Source organism: Antechinus flavipes, chromosome 2 (assembly GCF_016432865.1).
Source record: "Antechinus flavipes isolate AdamAnt ecotype Samford, QLD, Australia chromosome 2, AdamAnt_v2, whole genome shotgun sequence".
NCBI classification, from domain to species: Eukaryota; Metazoa; Chordata; class Mammalia; order Dasyuromorphia; family Dasyuridae; genus Antechinus; species Antechinus flavipes.
The window spans coordinates 543,731,431-543,750,085 of record NC_067399.1 but is presented as its reverse complement, the minus strand read 5'-3'; the positions used below and the strand labels follow the sequence as shown (position 1 = coordinate 543,750,085).

Sequence of the window (18,655 nt, the reverse complement as noted above, 5' to 3'; positions counted from 1 at the left end):
GTATGTGAAATAAGGAAAATATTATTATCCTCATTTTATAGATGAGGAATTTGAAACATAGCAGCTTCCAATCCCTTCCTCTTAATGAGCCTAATTTTGTGTCAATCCTTGAAAAACTAGTAATGAAGACAGCCTCTTTTTTCCCAGCTCCCTCAGCTCTAAGGGAGGACAAGTAAAACTGGAAATTCCTGATTCTGCTCTCAGAATCACAAAATCTCAGAATGAGAAAGGACCACCTAATATAGTCTAATTCGCACAAGAATTCCTGCTACAATATCCCTAACAAGTTTTATATATATGTATGTGTGTATATGTGTGTGTGTGTGTGTGTGTGTGTGTGTGTGTGTGACTTTTGCATAAAGACATTTATTAAGGAAGAGCCTACTTTTTCCCAAAGTGGCCATTCTAACAAATAGTCCTATTTGTTAGAAAGTTTTTCCTTACAGCAAACCTAAATTTTCTTTTTGTAACTTCTACTTATTACATGTCTGCCTTCTGGGTTCAAGTAGCACAAGTCTAATTTCTCTTACATTGTGGCAGCTCTTCAAATTTTTGAATATGTCTCTCTTGTTTTCCTTTAGTTTTTTCTTACCTAGACTAAATATTCTCTTTTGCTTCAGTTCATCATTTTATGACATGATATTAAGTCTCTTCATCATCCCAGTAGCCCTTATCTGGATGTTCACCAGCTGATTAATATCCTTAAAATGAAGTACTCCAAATTGAACACAATGTTTTAATAGACTGACCAGTGCAGCCTCCATCTTTTTTAATAATCTGCCTTTCCTAAAATAATTTAAGGTTACATTTCTGGGGGACTGCCATCTCACACTGTTGGCTCATCTGGAGATTATAGTTTATAATGTTTTACCTCAAAACATTTTTACATGAACAACTTCTGAAACATGATTTCCCCATCTTATATTTATAATGTTGCTATTTTGAATACAAGTATTAGTCTTTACATTTATTCCTACTGATTTTTCCCTTTATTAGATCTTTCTCACTGTTCTAGTGAGATAGGATTTTTCTGTATTCTAATTGTTATCCACTGTATTAAGTATCCCTCCTAGCTTTATGTCATCTTCAAGTTTGAAGAAGTATTCTATTTGTGCTTTTAGACATATTATTTGTAAAAATGTTACCTCCTGCAGGGCCAAGAATATAGATCCTTGAGGAATTCTACTATTGGCTTTCTTTTCAATTGATAATTGAATTAATTAATCTATGATTATTCTTAACAGCTATCTAGTCCAATGGATAAAGTGCTGGGCCTGAAATAAGGAAAACTCCTCTTCATGAGTTCAAATCTGGCCTCAGACATTTAGTAGCTGTGTTGATCCTGAACAAGTCACTTAATGCTATTTGCCTCAGTTTCCTCATCTGTAAAATGAGCTGGAGAAAGAAATGACAAATCACTTTAGTATCTTTACCAAGAATATTCCAAATGGGGTCATGAAGAAGTCAGATGTGACTGAAAACAACTAAACAGTCACAAAAATGATTTTTTTTTTGGGTCTTTCATTCAACTAGTTTCATATGTAACACTATACAACTCATTTACCATCTAACCCATATCACTCTGCCCTTTAAATTTTTAAAGCTTTGATCTCAGATGTTTTGTTATTTTAGGGGATGCTATTTTGTCATATATCATCTTGTACTATTGCCTTGTAATTTAACTGTTTTGTTATTTGCTATTCAGTTGTGTTTAACTCTTTAAGACTCCATTTAGGGTTTTCTTGGCAAAGATTATATTAGAATGCTTTGCCATTTCCATCTCCAGCACATTTTTACAGATGGGGAACTGAGGCAAACAGGGTGAAGTGACTTGCCCAGGATCACACAATAAGTAAATATCTGAGGCTAGATTTGAATCCAGATCTTCCTGACTCCAAGACTGATGCTCTATCCACTGTGCCACCTAGTATTTAACTGTACAGCTATATATTTCTTTTCTTTCTTACAAGTTGTTAATTCTTAGGAAACCAACAATGTCATATATTTCCTTGTGACTTGCTCTTTTTACAGTGCTATTCACACTGTCAAATTTCAATAAATATTTGTTTAATGAATAAATGATAAATTTTGTTGATGAGCATTTGTTCCTTCTTGATTATTAGAAGATCATTAGAATATTAAATTGTGAAGGATCATAAGCTCATAGCATGTTTATGGGGATAAAATCCTTAAAAATAACTAGTGTTTTAAAAGATTTGGCACTCAAAGTGATTTTAACAACTTGGAGCAGTGACTGGGAATAATTCAACAAATATTAATAAACACATAGTTCAAAATATTGTACCAGGTTGTGACTACAAAGATAAGAATGAAAGTCATTCTACTCAGGGCACAAGATGAAGGTGATAAAATGTATATACTAAATAATGAGGGTAGAAGAAGGAGCAAGCATTTATTAGGAACCTATAATGTGCTAGGTACTTTACAAATATTATCTCATTTGATTCTCAAAATAATCTTTGGAGGTAGATGATACTTAAACGTCCATTTTAATGAGGAATCTGAGACAGACATAAGTGACTTGCCCAGGGTCACATGGGTAGTGTCTGAAACCACATTTTACATCACATTTTCTTGACTTCAGGCTGAGCTTTTTACCCACTGTACCAACTAGCTGCCTCTAACTGGTAAATATTTAAAAAAATAAATATAAAGTAATTTCAGGATGGGAAAAGCACTAACAGCTGAGAGGATCAAGAAAGGCTTAATATAATTGTTAGCACTTGAGCTAAGTTTGAAAGAAGTTAGAGATTCTAAGAATCAAAAGTGGGAGAGTATTCATTTTAGGAATGGAAGACAGATTTTGGGAAGTATTTGAAAAGGAAGATGGAATATTATCCACAGAAAAAGGCAAATAGGTCAAGTTAGCTGAACCATAGACTATGTGAAGGTGAGCAATATGAAATAAGCTGAAAAGGAAGACTAACTCCCCATTGTGTAGGAGTTACACAGAGAAGTCTGCATTCTATTCTAGAGGGAATCTGAAAATTCTCGAGCTGCAAAGTATTTAGCAAGATTGTTTTGTAACTGTGTGAAAGATGGACTAGAGAAGGGAAAGATTAGAGACAATGAGACTAGTTAAGAATACACACACACACATATAACAAAAATAGATAAGAGATAGATATAGATGATAGCTACATACATAAAATTTACTTGTAATCATCTTTCCCCTTCCCCTAGGTTTTTGAAGATATTACTGTTATCTTTTGGAAACACAATAAGTAAAGGTAAATCTTTTATGGTATCTTAATAGTTAGCATTATATTCAAATCTATTATTAGAGATAGAACATGTATGAATTATAAAGCTACCTTCCCACAATGCTGTTAGACTCTTATCCAGCATCCAGTTTTGTTATGCATATTGTAAGTGGGACTTTAATTAGGTAAAACAACAAATTAAATTGTAATACTATGCTATGATTTGTCCTACAAAGAAAAAAGCTGTCATTGATCTATTGTCTTTAAGTTTGTGAAATCTTTATGAGAAATTCAGTTCCACAAGCATTTAATAGGGGCCTACTATGGGCAGTTCATGATGGTAAACACTGGGAATAGAACAACAAACTAAAAAAAAGTGCCAAACTTCTACTGAGGGTTACAACACTTAGATGGATAGATATAATGATATACCATTGGAGAAAAGAAAGCATACTCTTCAAAACTATTTAATTTCCATCTAGTCTAGGAAGTTAGGAAACATTCAGAAAGTGTTTGCTATTGATTAGGAGACCCAAAGCTGATTTATATTACAGCAAGAAAAGTTCAAAAGAAGATAGAAAGAACTATCTATAGTTCTAACTATAAATAGTTAAAGCAGGAGTGAAAGCGAGTTCAGTGGAGATTTAGGAAAAAATGGGATAATTGTCTGATTAAAGCATCAGAGTCCTCCCAAAAAACCTCTTGAGACACAGTTTTGGACTTGGACAATATGAGAATTTATTTTGCTTATCTATGCTTATTTGTTGTGATTTTTTTTCTTTTCCTTTTTCAGTGGGATGGGGGAAATAAGAGGAAGAAAAATGTTTGAATATTAATTTTTTTATTAAAAATCCTAAAGATCTTTTGAACACCTTTCTTATACTGCTTTTTTCTTTATAGAAAATATAGAGCAGTATTTCATTTTTAACCTTATAAATGTGAGCTCTGTTGATTCTAGTAGTTATTCCTTAACAAATTATGTAGATAAGAAATCTGCATTTGCATCATTAATTAACATTTATTGATTCGTACAGTGCCCAGAGGCTGCTACTGATTCTAGTGTCTGATTCAGTTAGTGCACTTTGGTTAGGTTATAGTCCTAATAAGGTCAAGGTCACAGGTTCAATTCTATTTTGGGATTCAAATGTGAGCAAAAACCGGGGCTCATAGTCACAAGCTGAATTTACTAAACCCATCTAGCATCCTTGTAAATATCTGTAATAATAATCAGGACTTGAGTAAGGCAGTAGAAAGCAAACTTCATCATTACAGGAAAAACAGTTTAAAGGTCAGTAGCATCCTCTTTCTAGATGAAAGAAAACATTTGTGTGTTGCGAAATGAGTTGAGGTAAAAAATAATAATAATAAAAGGGAGAGGAATCAGAAAATTTAAATCCCCTAAATTTCCTTGGGGGAATTCTGCTATATAGTGGGAGTTTTTTTTTTTTTTTTAAAGAATTCAGCATTTATTTTCATTTCTTGGATTTTTTTCCTTCTGTCAAATCTAATGTTGGTACTTCCTACCATCATGTATTTATGTGCTGCTGCTGGGTGACTGCCAGAACCAGCTCATTCTTTCTTGTGATGTTATCAACATTCATCTTCTTGAACTTCTATGTGAATGTAGCAACTGTGGTCAATTAAAGATCAGACACTGATTACTTGTGGAACCTTGGAAAAATTGAACTTTAGCCCCCTAAAAGAGTTTTGTTAGGGTTGGACAGAGACTTACATGTGACAAGATCCTGGGCTGATATGGGACAGCTTTCCAGGCTGCTCTTCTCATCCTCTTTTTAATGAATTTTACTGTGTGATCAAGGAAATAACAGTACTTTTCACCACTCAACCTTAATAATCAAATATCAGCAAATGATCAAATGCTTTGATCTGTAGGACACTTCAAATCAAATCAAAAAGGTATTTTTCAAATCAAAAGGTATTTATCCAGTATCTACAAAGGTAGTGTGGTAATGTAGAAGGTGCAATGGATTTGGAGTTAGAGGACTTCTGACTCCTGTATCTATATTATACTTCTTACTTGTGTGACCATGGGGAATCAGAAGAACAGGAGGAGTGTTAATCTAAATAAGTGGAAAACATGAGGGAGGTCAACATGGGAGAAACAGAATAAAAGCAAGAAAATGAGGCTGTGGGAGTTTTGAAAAAAAATTAAAAGATCATCAGAATAATCAAAATTAGAGGTTATTTAACCTCTGGGTTTCATCTATAAAATGAGGAGATTGGATGAGATAATGTCTAAAGTCTTTGCCAGCTTTATCTATGATACTATAATTGTTACCAGGGATGAGGGAGTGAAGAAATAGGACATGATATCCCTCATAGAACGATCCAATCTAAGAGCTGGAAAGCATCTTAAGAATTAGCTAGTCCAACTTTATCATTTTACAAACGAAGAAACAGATCCAGAGAGGCAACGTGTCTTAGCCAAGATCACACAAGTCAGTAGAGCACTTTACTTAGAGTTAGAAAGATCTGGATTTAGATTCTGTTTCAAACCTTTTATTAACTGTGTGATTTTAAGCAAATCATTTACCCTTTTTCAGCCTTACTTTCTTTATATGTAAAATGGGGACAATATTGTTGTGTTACTGTGAAGATCAAATGAGAATATGTATGTAAAGGTTTCTGGAAACTCAATAAATAGGAGCCATTATAACTATTTAAGATTTTTCTTGTTTCAAAATTCAGCATGAGGACTCTAGTCTTAATATATAATAATATCCAGTAGAGAACTATGATCTAGTTGGAAGCAGTCCTGAAACCTGAAACAGAGAGCAATATAAAGACAGTGACACAATATTCAACTAAATCTAATGAAATGCCAAAATATATGGCATCCACTTAATAGAAACTATTATTCTATGATATTCATGTGAATGAAAGAGAATAATAATACACAATCTACAATAGTAGGTAATGTAAAACTCATTCTTTGCAATGCACGATGGGGATAAGAGTGGTAGGGAAAATGAGACAAAGAGACAGGGATGAGGGATAAGGGATGGAGAAGATAAAGGAAGAAGACCACAGAATGACTTGCCTAAATGTTTTGCTTAGACTAATGTCATCATCTTCATTATTGGGGATCACACCTATCAGACTATCACTTATATGGCCATCATTCCAATTCAAGCCAACTTCATCTCTAGCTTATTTTTTGCAATAGCCTCCTAACAGATATCTCTTCCTCGCCTTTCCCCAGTTAAATCCTAAGTAATTTTCCTAAAGTATCAGTTTGATAATGTCACTATCCTGCTCAATAAACTCTAGTGGTTCCTTATTACTTCTAGGATCAAGTGCAAACTTCTCTAGCATTTAAATCCCTTCTTAGCCTGTTCACAACCTATTTTTTCAAACTTCTTATAAGATATTCCCCTTCAAGAAATGTCCAGCAAACTGATCTTACTTCTTCCTCACACTCAACATTCCATCTACCTCTTTATGGCTGGAATGCGATACTGCTTCTCACAACCCCAGTTTCATTGAAAACTCAGGTAAAGGGCCTCTTCCTACTGAAGGCTTTCCTGACCCTTACCTTATTTCCTCCATTGATACTGCTTTCCAATCCCTGAAGGGGAAAAAGTATTTTGCATTTATCTCTCTATCTACATGTTGCCTCCATTTACAGAATGTAAACTTCTCGAAGATGGAAACTGTTTTCATTTTTGTATTTGTATATTTCTAGCACCTGGTACAGAACCCAACGTACGGCGGGTACTTAATACAGACTTGTTGATTCTTGACTAACAGCTGGCGGGAAGGGCCTAGAAGTGGTGTTAGACAGCTACGGGGAGGGTATTCTGGGATCGTCCGCAGATAACGCACGGAGCGGATAATCTGCAGGCAGCAGAACGGGCAGGACTCCACTCTTCCCAACATCGGCTCCGCAGGGCCAGGTTCATTTTTGGCCCAAGAATTTCTGGGGTAAACTCTATGAGAAGGGGTCTTCAGAATTGGAGGTGGTCGATATGAAAGATGCCTTATACACAAAGAAACAGAAGGATTCAGTTGATGTTCTCGGGTGGCAAGGTTAACAATATTTTAACCCCTTCCCTTCGGTCCCCTCCGGGATAAAGAAAAATCTCCGAGTCGCTGGGTCTGCAGTTGGTCTTTCGAATCCTACTCGGTTTAATGCATCCACTTCAAAAGGTTGCGCATCTCTCAGCCGGGGAACGCCCGTAGACCTCGGAGTGGACTACAAGTCCCATGGGCTCCTGGGGCGCGAGTAATGATGACGAAGATCCCCAGGATTGGCCGAGGGGGGCGGGGCGCGCAAGCTGGCGGAGGAGGGGCTGGGGCGGGACGAGCGGCCCCATGAGGCCACACCCCCGCCCTCCGCCCCCCATCCCCTCGGCTCCCTCCCCGGTCAGAGGGACAGAGCGAGAAGATGGCGAAGACGTACGATTATCTCTTCAAGCTGTTGCTGATCGGAGACTCGGGGGTGGGCAAGACCTGCCTCCTGTTCCGCTTCTCCGAGGACGCTTTCAACACCACCTTCATCTCCACCATCGGTGAGGGGCCGCAGGGGCTGGGAGAGGGCTGCTTGGGAGGGAGGGAAGGGGGGACAACAACTAGAAATGGGGGGAGCTTCTGAGAGACAGGGGACGGGGGGGAAAGGGACAGGAAGACACCCCTGGGGACTGGGGGAGAAGAGAAAGAGGGGACGGGGGAGAGGAGAAAAGGGATGGGGAAGGAGAAAGAGGGGCAGGGGTGAGGAGAGAGAGGGGACAGCGGAAAGGAAAGAGGGGACGGAGCGGCGAGCAGAGAGAGGGTAAGGGAGGAGAGAGGGGGGAAAAGTAGGAAGATTCGGTGGCATGGGGGAGGAGATACAAAGGAGAAGGGAAAAAGAGGGGGGATAAGAGGGAGACCCCTGAGGGACAGGGAGAGAATAGAGCGGGGACCATTAGACCGTAGGGGACTGCAGGGAGGAGAGAGAGGTGATAAGGCGGGGAGGGCCTGGGGGACAGGAGGACAGGGAGGAGGAGAGAGAGGGGACAGGAGGAAAGAAAGGGGTAGGGAAACCCTGGGGTACTGGTGTGAGAAGAAGGGGCAAAAGGGAGAGCATGGGGACAGTGGAGAGCATAGGGTAACAAGAGAGGAGACCATTGGGATACAAGGGAGAAGAGAAGTCAAGAAGGAAGACTATGGACTATGGAGGGAAGAGAGAGGGGATAAGGAGACAAGGGAGACCATAATGGGGCAGAGGTGAGGAGACAGATGGAAACAAGGGAGGAGATCATGTAGGAGTGCGAAGACTGGAGGGAGCAGAAAGGGCTATGGGGGGCACTACAAGGGGTACAAGTGAGGAACCCACTGGGGATAAAAGAAAAGTAGGAAGTGAGACAAGGGGAAACTTTGGTGGGACAGGAAAGAGGAGAGACATTTCAAGGTTCATAGTTCAAGGGAGGAAAGCATAAGACAGGAGAGAGAGAAAAGGATATGGGGGGCACTACAGGTGGACAGGAGGGAAGAATCCAGGCAGGGAGAAAAGAGAAGACTATGAGGGAGAGAATACAGTAGCAAAGGAGGAAGGAAAGAGAGACAGCATGAAGGGGAGAGGCAAGAGGAAAGAGAAGAAAGCTTGTGGGAATAGGAGGGAGGAAAGAAGGGGCATGGAATCCAGAGAGATAAAAGAGAAGAAAGTTTGGAACAGGAGGGAAGAAAAGGGGAGGGACATGAAGGAACAGAAAAGAACACAGGTGATAGGACCAAGAGGCGCATGAAGGAGTACAGGAAGGAAGGGAAAATGGAGTGAGAAGAGAGGAGGTAAAAAGAAAGGTAATGTGAAATAAGGGGAGTGAGAGGGAATAATGACAGAAAAGAGAATTGAAGAAGGAAAGAATAAGATACAAAAAAGACAAAAGGGAGTGTTGGTGGGATAAGAAGGAATGAAGCATGGAAGGGTGGGAAGGAGGGGGATATGATTAGAGAAAGAAGGAAATAAAAGAGGAACAAAATGGAATGAGGGGAACAAAAGAAATTAGGGCATGGGGAAGGACATATGATGGAAGAGGAAGGAATGTAGGGTGAACAAGAGGAAATTGGGGAACAAGAGAGGAAATAAAAAATGAGGCATGAAAGAATAGGTAATGAATGCTGTAAACCAGAGGAAGAAGAGCATGGAAATATCATGGGAGACCAGGAGACAGAAGACCATGGAGAATAGAGGCAATGAGAGGAGGTTGTAAGAGGAATTTGAGAGGACAGGAAGAAAACATGAGGAGGGGATTGCAGGGTAGAGGAAAGAGGGCAAAAGAAAACCAAAAATATTAGAACACTAGACCTCGAAGAGGGGAAAATGGAAGGAAAAGAAACATGGTTTAAAGAAGAAAACAGAATAAGGAAGAAGGGAACTTTGTCGGTTTGGGAAGAATGTTAAGGACAGGGGAAAAGAGAAGGCAAAAAGGGGGTAAGAGGTTAGGGAGAGAAGATACCAGAGGAAAGGAGAAAACTAGAGGTTGTAGGAAGAGGAAGAGAAAGGAAAAAAACTGGGGGATAGGAAAAGAACAGTAGAGGACAGAAATAGGAGACTGGAGAAGATAGGACTTAATGGAGATAATTGAGAGAACCAAGTTAAAAAAGAAGAAAGTAATAATGGTAGGAAAAAGAAAGAAATTGGGAAAGTGACATATTGAAGGATCTTAGGAACAAGAGAAGTCTCAATCTAAATAAGTGTGGGCAGTGGAATGAAAGAGATTAAAATAGGGTAAATGGAGTAAAAAAGAAGAATGGGGTTATGGGAGTCCTGGAAAGAAGGATCATTGGAGTAAACAAAATTAGGAAGGGAATAGAAAGTTAGAGAACAAATGGTGAAGGAAAGAAATGAAGAGAAGCAGTGGGCTAGTAGGAAAAAGTGACTGTAAAAGTAAAAACAAAAAGGGAAAGTGTAGGATACAAATAATATGATATGAATGGTGGAAGAAATTGGGGGAGAAAATACAAGAGAGTTGAAGAAATGGAAATGAGTAGGAGTGCTGGACTCTTTCCATAGTAGCTTGCACTTTCCTCTGCCTTTACTTCTTTGGGATCAAATGTAAGAAACAAAGACATAAGTGAGTGATAGTGGAATGATTTAATTTTTAAATGATACAGTATTAAATTGTAACTGAAGGTTTACTTTTCTGATGCTATACTTTTAGGTTTTTATTTTTGTTTGCTTTTAAAATTTTAATGTTTGTTAACTTCCTAGCTAAAGAATGTTATCTCTTGCTCTTTCTTCCTGAGCTCTGCTGTATATCTTTTTGTGGTTTTCATAATTATTTGCTAAATGTATTACAACATGTTATTTACTTCAGTTGGTGACTTCTAATTGATTTGACAAGGGTTTTTATTTATTTATTTTTTGGTTTTGCTGGAACTGACCTTGTAATTTTGCTACTGGTAACCATTATATTTTCAGGTTAACAAGATAAGTAGCAATCATATTGCAAACTTCATATTAGAATCAAAGCTGATTTTATGCTGGGTATAGAGTTGGTATTCATTTTTCTTATTAAAAAAGTATCTGCATAAGAAACTGTCATGATTTTCCTAGCAAATTAACCTGTGAGCTTCAAAACCTTGGTATATCATTCTTGCATATATGAGCACAGTAGTTATAACTTGTTTCATTATGAGTTGCTGAATTGGGAACCACCAAAAGAGGTACTTTTGGGGAGAATGTATTTGAGTCATCCACCTTTATGGTTTTTCTCTCTTACATGTATGTTTAAAAATAACTATTTTGTCATACTTTATTAAGTCAAATATTATTTTTTAAAATTAGCTTATTAGCCTTTTAATTTTCATATGGACTTCTTAGAGTTTAGGGAAGTTTGGGCTGCTGGTTCTTGACATATGTGTCACAAAGGTACAGTTTTTAGTGGTTTTTTTTTTTTTTTTTTTTCCGAGGAAGCAGATTTTAAATGCCATCCTTTAAGTGTTTTCCATAAGGGGTTTTGTAGGAACTGATCTAAAACTGAAACTAAAAGGAATGAATGTCTTAAAATGTTACCAATTTCAAAATTGCAAAACACTTTTTAAAATTTGTTGAAAATATGCTTTTGACTATAGATAATAAGGAATTTACAAATAAGTTGAGTAACATATTGCTTCCTCAGCTGCTTTAGGGTTGAGGGAAACAGAATCCGTATGTACTGCTTTAGACACATCCTCAGACTAAATGTCTTTGTTTTTTTTCTTGTTCTTTTTTATTATGTTATTTTTATTTTCATTATGTTACATATAGTTATTATGTTATATATGAGTTGCTTTTTATTTTCTCTCTTTAAAATAGTATTTTCATAAAATACTTTTTCATTGTGAAGAATTTTAATATTTGTTTCCGAAAGAAATCTATTTCTAAATGATTGAAATACAACTTTTGTGGAGGATAACATTTATTCAGTCTTTCTAGTAGTTCTATGTAACAGTTTAGGATAGAAGCAGGAATAAAATTGAGTCTGTTCTCATTGATCTCATGTGGTTATATTAGATCTTATGCAGTTCTTGGGATATATAGGAAAGAAGGGATAACCTGGCAGAAAGTAACAACGTTCTTTTGAAACAGCAGAAAAATTTAAATTTCATGAAAATTTTATGAAATCAGGCTATGGATAGAGGGTAGTGTGGGTATGGGAATGGGAATGGTAAGACTAGCAACCTTCAAGTAGAAAGTACCATACCATCTACAGATATATAAGTAAATGCAGTTGATGGAGTTTCTATTAACAGTACTGTCACTAATGGTGGACAAGAGGTTTATGTTAGAACAGATAAAGAAGATCACCTCCTACTGCTTGAGTTATTGCTATTTCCTAAAAACTTATGCACTTTGTGGAAGTTTTTGGTCAGACTTCTAAGGAGGACTGCCACAGGTTTCCTGATAAAATTGAGATCCAAACAACTATCATTCCTTGGAAAGAATCATCTCTTCCCCTCAGACTCTTATGATATACACCATAAACTTGTCTGTGACATTTAAAACCCTTCACATCTTGGCTCCATGCTACCATTCATCATACACATTATTCCTTTTTATACATACTATACGTTTTCTCACAGATGGCCCCCATACCTAAAATACATCTTTTGACTACTTCTCCCTCTTTGAATCCCTAACTTCCTTGAAGACTTGGCTCAGGTATTATCTTCTATGTGATATTTTTTCTCACACTATGGCCCCCTCTCCCCCAGTAGTTGCCAGTGTTTCTCCTCCCCCCACCCCCAATTATCTTTTTATTTTTAAATTACTTGAGAACTTTGGGTTTATTTTTGTGTTTGATTTCTCCCATTATGCTTTTTTACACCAGGGAGTGACTTATTTTTTAGTATATGCGTCAAACAACAAGCTCTTATTAAATGCTGTGTATCCAGAAATCATGGGGGAGATTAAAAAGAAAAAAGTAAAAAGAAAAATTATTCCCACCCTTTTGTAGTCAACATATAGTTTTGAAGACAATCCATATCAGTGTAGTTTCTCTTTGTTGAACTTCTCACTCATGCTATTCATTTGTGTTTTTATATTTATTAAGTAATTGAAATCTACCTCAACTTAGAATCATAATATAGATTTTTTTTTTCCAGTTGGAAGGAGCCTGAGATATCAATGCAATCTCTTCATTTTATAAATGAGGAAACACAGAATGAGAGTAAAGTGCCTTGTTTGAGTAACCTGGCTGGCCCAGCTAGAAATCAGGAACCTAGGTTTCTTGGTTTACTGTCCAGAACTTTTTTCTGAATGATCATAGTCATTTAGGACTTTTCTCACTAGGACAGGGAAAATAACTCTGTGGGTCAGGCTGCTACTTTTTCCAGTTAGGAAGTTAGATAGAATTTAGATAAATTTAAAATTTTAAAAGTTAAAATATTCTTGTTTGCTTCAATTGACTTAGTTTGTTCAAGGAAATAGTTACTATTTTAAAGGGTTAGCTGAATTCATACCTGTGCTTTTTTCCTTGCATATTCCTTGTGCTCCATTGTTTCAGATTAGAAAATCAAAGTGCATTAAAATGATTGAACTTTAGGACATTGTGGGGTAGTGAAAGGCACTGGATTTGGAGTCTGAGGAACTGGGTTCCAATCTCAGCTGTGTGGCTTACTACTTGTGCAAATATATGGTACTTAATAAATACCTTTTCATTGATTGACTTATGGATATGGTATATTGCATGTACTATCAGACATAATTCCTATATCAGTTGGCTTTACTTAACTTTTTTTTTCTTTGTGCTGGATTGAAGCTTAGTGGAGGGGGAGGGCAGTATATCTCCAAATTGCAAGAACATATGAACAAAGATTTTTTAAACTTTTTTAAAAAATGAAATGATTTTGACAAATTATTTTTGGTCATTTTTTTTTCTCAAGTTAAATTTCTTTCAGACTAAAATTTTAATTTGGTTGATAATGATTCAGTACTCATACTAAGACACTGATCTAAAAAGTGTCATTTTTATATTTTATATCAAAGATGAACAACATATTACCCCGGTAATATTGTATTCTTCATTACATCTGGAAAAAGTTGAATCTGGAAAAAATTTACCCATGTCTGGTTCGGCTCTCATCTCCCATTGGGGCATCTCAGCCTTCCTGAGAAGTCAAGGGGTGTGTGACAACCTGTGTTCTACTTGAAACAGAAATACTTACAGAAAAGAGGCATTTACATATTAATAGCAGGGTGCTTATAGTTAGCATATAACTGAGTGTACTGTAGTGATGTATTATACTAAAGTATTTAGGGCTGAGAGAATTTGAAATAAAGGGACTCCATGTTTGACCATTCACGTGGGTCCCTGCCTCATCACTCCTCCATTAAGACCAAGGACTCTGGCTGGTCGCAAGATCCTCCAGAGAGCTAGTCTGGATGGTGTATTTTGGCACCCCAGTGTTAGGGCTCTAGAAAGCATAGTACATTTTGGCACCCCAATCTGCGGCTCTAGAAAGTACACGATAGGGAATTTGAGAGTTTTATATAAAACCTATACCTATCATTTTAGAATAAATGAACACAAAAAGAGTTACTGAAAGTGTGTTACATCAGAGGTATAACTCACTGCAGGGGTCAGTCCATTATTGAGTGACTTAACAACATGAACTAGATTAAATGTCATTGAGAAATGTTTAATAAAATACATGAAGATATAATACAATATGGTTAAAATTAATTTGGGGTTTTCTAAAACAATTTGTGGCCTGCAGAGATTCATTACTATTTAAGTTTGACACATAATAACATTTTAAGAAGGTTCTTGTCTGAAGAGATTAACCCAGAAAAGTCAAAATAACTAAATATGTATCATTTTGATGGGTGAAAGGATAGTGAGATCAATATAAGTGAAAATTAGAAGTTGGTTTTGAATTAGATATTAAATTAAATCTGACAAAAGCCATATGTTGTTCAGTCATTTTCAGTTGTGTCTTTGTAAAGATGCTGGAGTGGTTCTCCATTTTCTTCTCTAGCTCATTTTTATAGATGAGGGAAAATGGAGGCAAAGGGTTAAGTGATTTATCTAGTCACACAGCTATTATAATGTTTGAGACTGTATTTGAACTCAGGTTGTCTTGATTACAGAGCCAGTGCACTATGTACCATCTGTCTAACTGCCCAATTAGAACTATAAAGAATATGGAGCTTTTGGAATCCCTTCCTTCTAGGAATGATAAGATTTTAACTACTATGCAAGGTCTTTCTTGACACTCTCCCACAAAAAATTACTTTGAGTAAGTTAGACCTTATGGTTACTGTATTAGATGTGAATAAAAATGAAGATTGAATGGGAGTAATTATACTTAATAACAATACTTAAAAAGGAACAAATATCTATTCCTGTACCCTTGTGGCATCCTTCCCTGAATTTACTAGATATATTTTTTAAAACCTCAATTTAAAAAATGTTTTTTTTTAATTACATGTAAACACTGTTTTAACCTTTTTTTATAATTTTGAGTACAAATTTCCTTCCACTTTCCTTCCCTTTTCCCTCATTAAGGAAGCAATTTAATGAAGGTTATTCATGTAGTCAGGCAAAACACTTACATATTAGTTGTATTGTGAAAGAAAACAGATTAAATCAGTTCTTTCTCTGGAGGTGGATAGCATTTTTCATCACAGGTTCTTTGGAATTGTCTTGGATCATTGTATTGCTGAAAATAGCTAAATTATTCACAATTGATCATTGTACACTGTTGCTTCTTACTATGTACAAAGATCTCCTGGCTTTGCTCATTTCACTTTGCATTAGTTCATGTAAGTCTTTCCAGATTTTTCTGAAACTCTGCTTGTCATTTCTTGTAGCACAATAGTATTCCATCATAATCATATACCACAATTTATTTAGCTATTCCCCAATTGATGAGTAACTCTTCACAATTCTAATTCTTTGGATCCATTAAAAAATCTGCTGTAAATATTTTTGTAAATATACTTTTTTCTTTTCTTTTTTTTTAATCTCTTTGAGATACAGAGTTAGTAGTGGTAATGCTGAGTCAAAGAATATGTACAACAAAGCCTTAATTTTAAAATGATATTTTAGGATGAAGTCATTTTATTTACCTATTGACCTCTCCAAATTGTTGAACTGGAATACATTTAGAATTTTCTTTCCTTTAATAAATCAAAGTACTAAATAATATCAAATCAAAAATGGGTGAGATCACTTGGTTTACATTAGAAGAGCCAATTTTTTTTTTTTTTTGGTCTTTGCTCATTAGATTGAAACAGTGCAACAGATGCCCATTAATAGTTTCTTCCTTATTTCTAATTGGCAGATGGGGCTGTTTGTTGCTGTTCTCTGTCCCATATAGGGAAGTAAGTTAGAGTTGTTAGGAATTTAAGCTGACTAAATCAAATTCCTTTGTAAAAGAGAATATGTGCATTTATACTTATTATATAGATTTAGTTATATATCGTTTACATAAGTCTAGAGTCATACTGATGTTTAATTATTAATATATCTGCTTGCAAAGCAGCAACAAAATTTAAGACTAAAGTAAAACCTATTTTGGAATATCAAGCTATCACTATTTTAAAAAATTCTGGCCTATTGCCATTATATTAAAGAACAGATACAGAATACTCTTAACATAACATTGTTTTGTATTACATGTTAATAATCTATTTATCATGATATGAAACTGATATGAAACTATTGGATGTGATCAAGTGATACTTTTAAAATTGTTTTTGAACTCCAGCTCTAGCTCTTTGAACTTGTCTTATGACTTTTTTTGGTTGTTTTTTTTTTCTCATTGTTTTGCATTAATTAGAATTTTAACAAAAGGTATTTCATAATAAGTCTTCATAATAACTGATGCTTACATAGTCCCTTAAAAAGTTTTCAAAACAATTTACATAAATTACCTTACTTGTTCTTTACCACAAACCCATGAAGTAGTAGATACTTCAGGTGTTATCCTCATTTTACAGATGAGGAAATAGACTTGGATGTGATATGCCCATGGTAAATGTCAGAAGTTGGACTTTTGAACACAGGTCTTCTACTTAATTAAGCACAGAACACCATCCAGTACACTATCAAATATCTGCCTTTTAAAGTTGCCTATAGATTTTGGTTCCTGGGATGTTATTTACTAGGCAATTATAAGTAGATTGAAATTTGAAATATAGTTGCTGGGTTTTTTTTTTCTCCCCTGAAGATAGGCTGCAGGTAAAAAGCAGTAAGATGATGTATCTTTCATTGGTGCTAGAGTGATAATAGCTAACATTTATATAACACCTACTGTGTGTCAAATACTGTGCCAAGCACTTCATAATTATAGTCAACTATCAGCATTTGCATGTTTAACTTTTGTGAATTCAAGCATTCATGTGATTTTATTAATAACTTCATTTTCACTTTCATGCATATTTGTGACTATGTGCAGTAGAGGAAAAAAAATTGAGAGGCACTATGTGCCCTCAAATTCTGATAGGTGATCCCTGAGAATACTAACACTCCTGCCTCCCCCACTGCCTGTGCTGGGTCCAACCTAGTGCAGCATGAAGCAGCTCAGTCCCCACCTAGTCTGGTTGATATAGAGCTGGGCCCAGAAGTGCTGAGCCTCCTCTGCCATAGAAGTTGCAAAACTTGGAAATTACAAACTGAGTTTAACTACCGAGCTAAAATCTTTCTCTTTTTTTACCTGAAGAAAGAGTTCTTCTGACTTTATAACCCCTACCCTTTCTGCCATACCTCTCCTGCATCATATGAGATATTTCATTGTTGCTTTGTCCATCATGTCATATCTAGATTAATCTTATTGCATAAGTCTGTTTCTAACCCAATCACTCTATTGATCAGTACTTGCTTATCAAATAAAAATGAAACTTGATTTAGCTTTCAAAACTTGTGGAAGTCTAGCATAAACTAGCACCATGGTAGAGTTAAATTGTAATATTTTCTGCTCCTTGAATTACTTTGTGCTTTTTTTTTCTTTTTCTTTACACCATTCACTTTGCAAAGGATATTTTCTTTCATTTTCACCTTTGAATTTCCTACTCATCTTTTAAATTAAAAAAAAAAATTTAACCTTATCAAACTTTACCCTTAACATCCAGCTTAAATGCTAATTCCCCCACAAAACCTACTCTGATGCTGTCTTTGTGAGAATTTTTTTCACCTTGGGATTTCAGGTAATTATTTTATTTTGAACCTCTGTAATGAATGAATAATGCATTATGAGGTATCATTATTATCTGTGTACTTACACTCCTACTGGGGTCCTCAAACTATAGCCCGCGGGCTAGATGCAGCAGCTGAGGATGTTTATCCCCCTCACCCAGGGCTATGAAGTTTCTTTATTTAAAGGCCTACAAAACAAAGATTTTGTTTTTACTATAGCCAGGCCCTCCAACAGTCTAAGGGGCAGTGAATTGGCCCCCTACTTAAAAGTTTGAGGACCCCTGTAAACTGTAAGGAAGCTCCATGAGGACAGGTGCACAAAGACTTAAGGACTTTGCTGCACACAGGTTTGCTTAATATGTCTAGAATTATTTGCAGAGCTGTCTTCATGATTCTTAGGACAATAAATTTAGAGTTGGAAGAGATCTCAAAGATCTCTTATTGTGCAGGTGAGAAAACTGAAAAGCTGAAGTACCTAATTGACTAGCCAAAGGTCACAGTAGTAGAAAGTGTCAGGGGTAGAATTTGAACTCAGGTTCTAACTTCAGCTAGCTCACGGTGTTCTCTCTCTCTCTCTCTCTCTCTCTCTCTCTCTCTCTCTCTCTCTCTCTCTCTCTCTCTCTCCTCTTTTTCTGTCTTTCCTCTAGTACATTGTAACATTGTTAATAGTGAAAGAGAAAAAACACTCTAACCATACTTTATGTAGCTAAACTCATAGGGTTACTTTGTATGATACGATTAAAATCGGACATTTTAGAAATTTATAGTATGCTGACTATTGTTTTTCCTTGAGTGTTTTCCTTTCCTTAA

General features: G+C 36.2%; 1 protein-coding gene across 1 annotated transcript in view; it reads left to right on the top strand.

Annotated features, from left to right (window-relative positions):
• Positions 1-6,918: 6,918 nt before the first annotated feature.
• RAB8B (RAB8B, member RAS oncogene family) overlaps positions 6,919-18,655 on the top strand; it is an 83,881-nt gene continuing 72,144 nt past the window's right edge. The window contains exon 1 of the mRNA XM_051980905.1: positions 6,919-7,756. Within this exon, the coding sequence (XP_051836865.1) occupies positions 7,633-7,756 (124 nt within the window). The 5' untranslated portion in view covers positions 6,919-7,632. The remainder of the gene's footprint in view (positions 7,757-18,655) is intronic.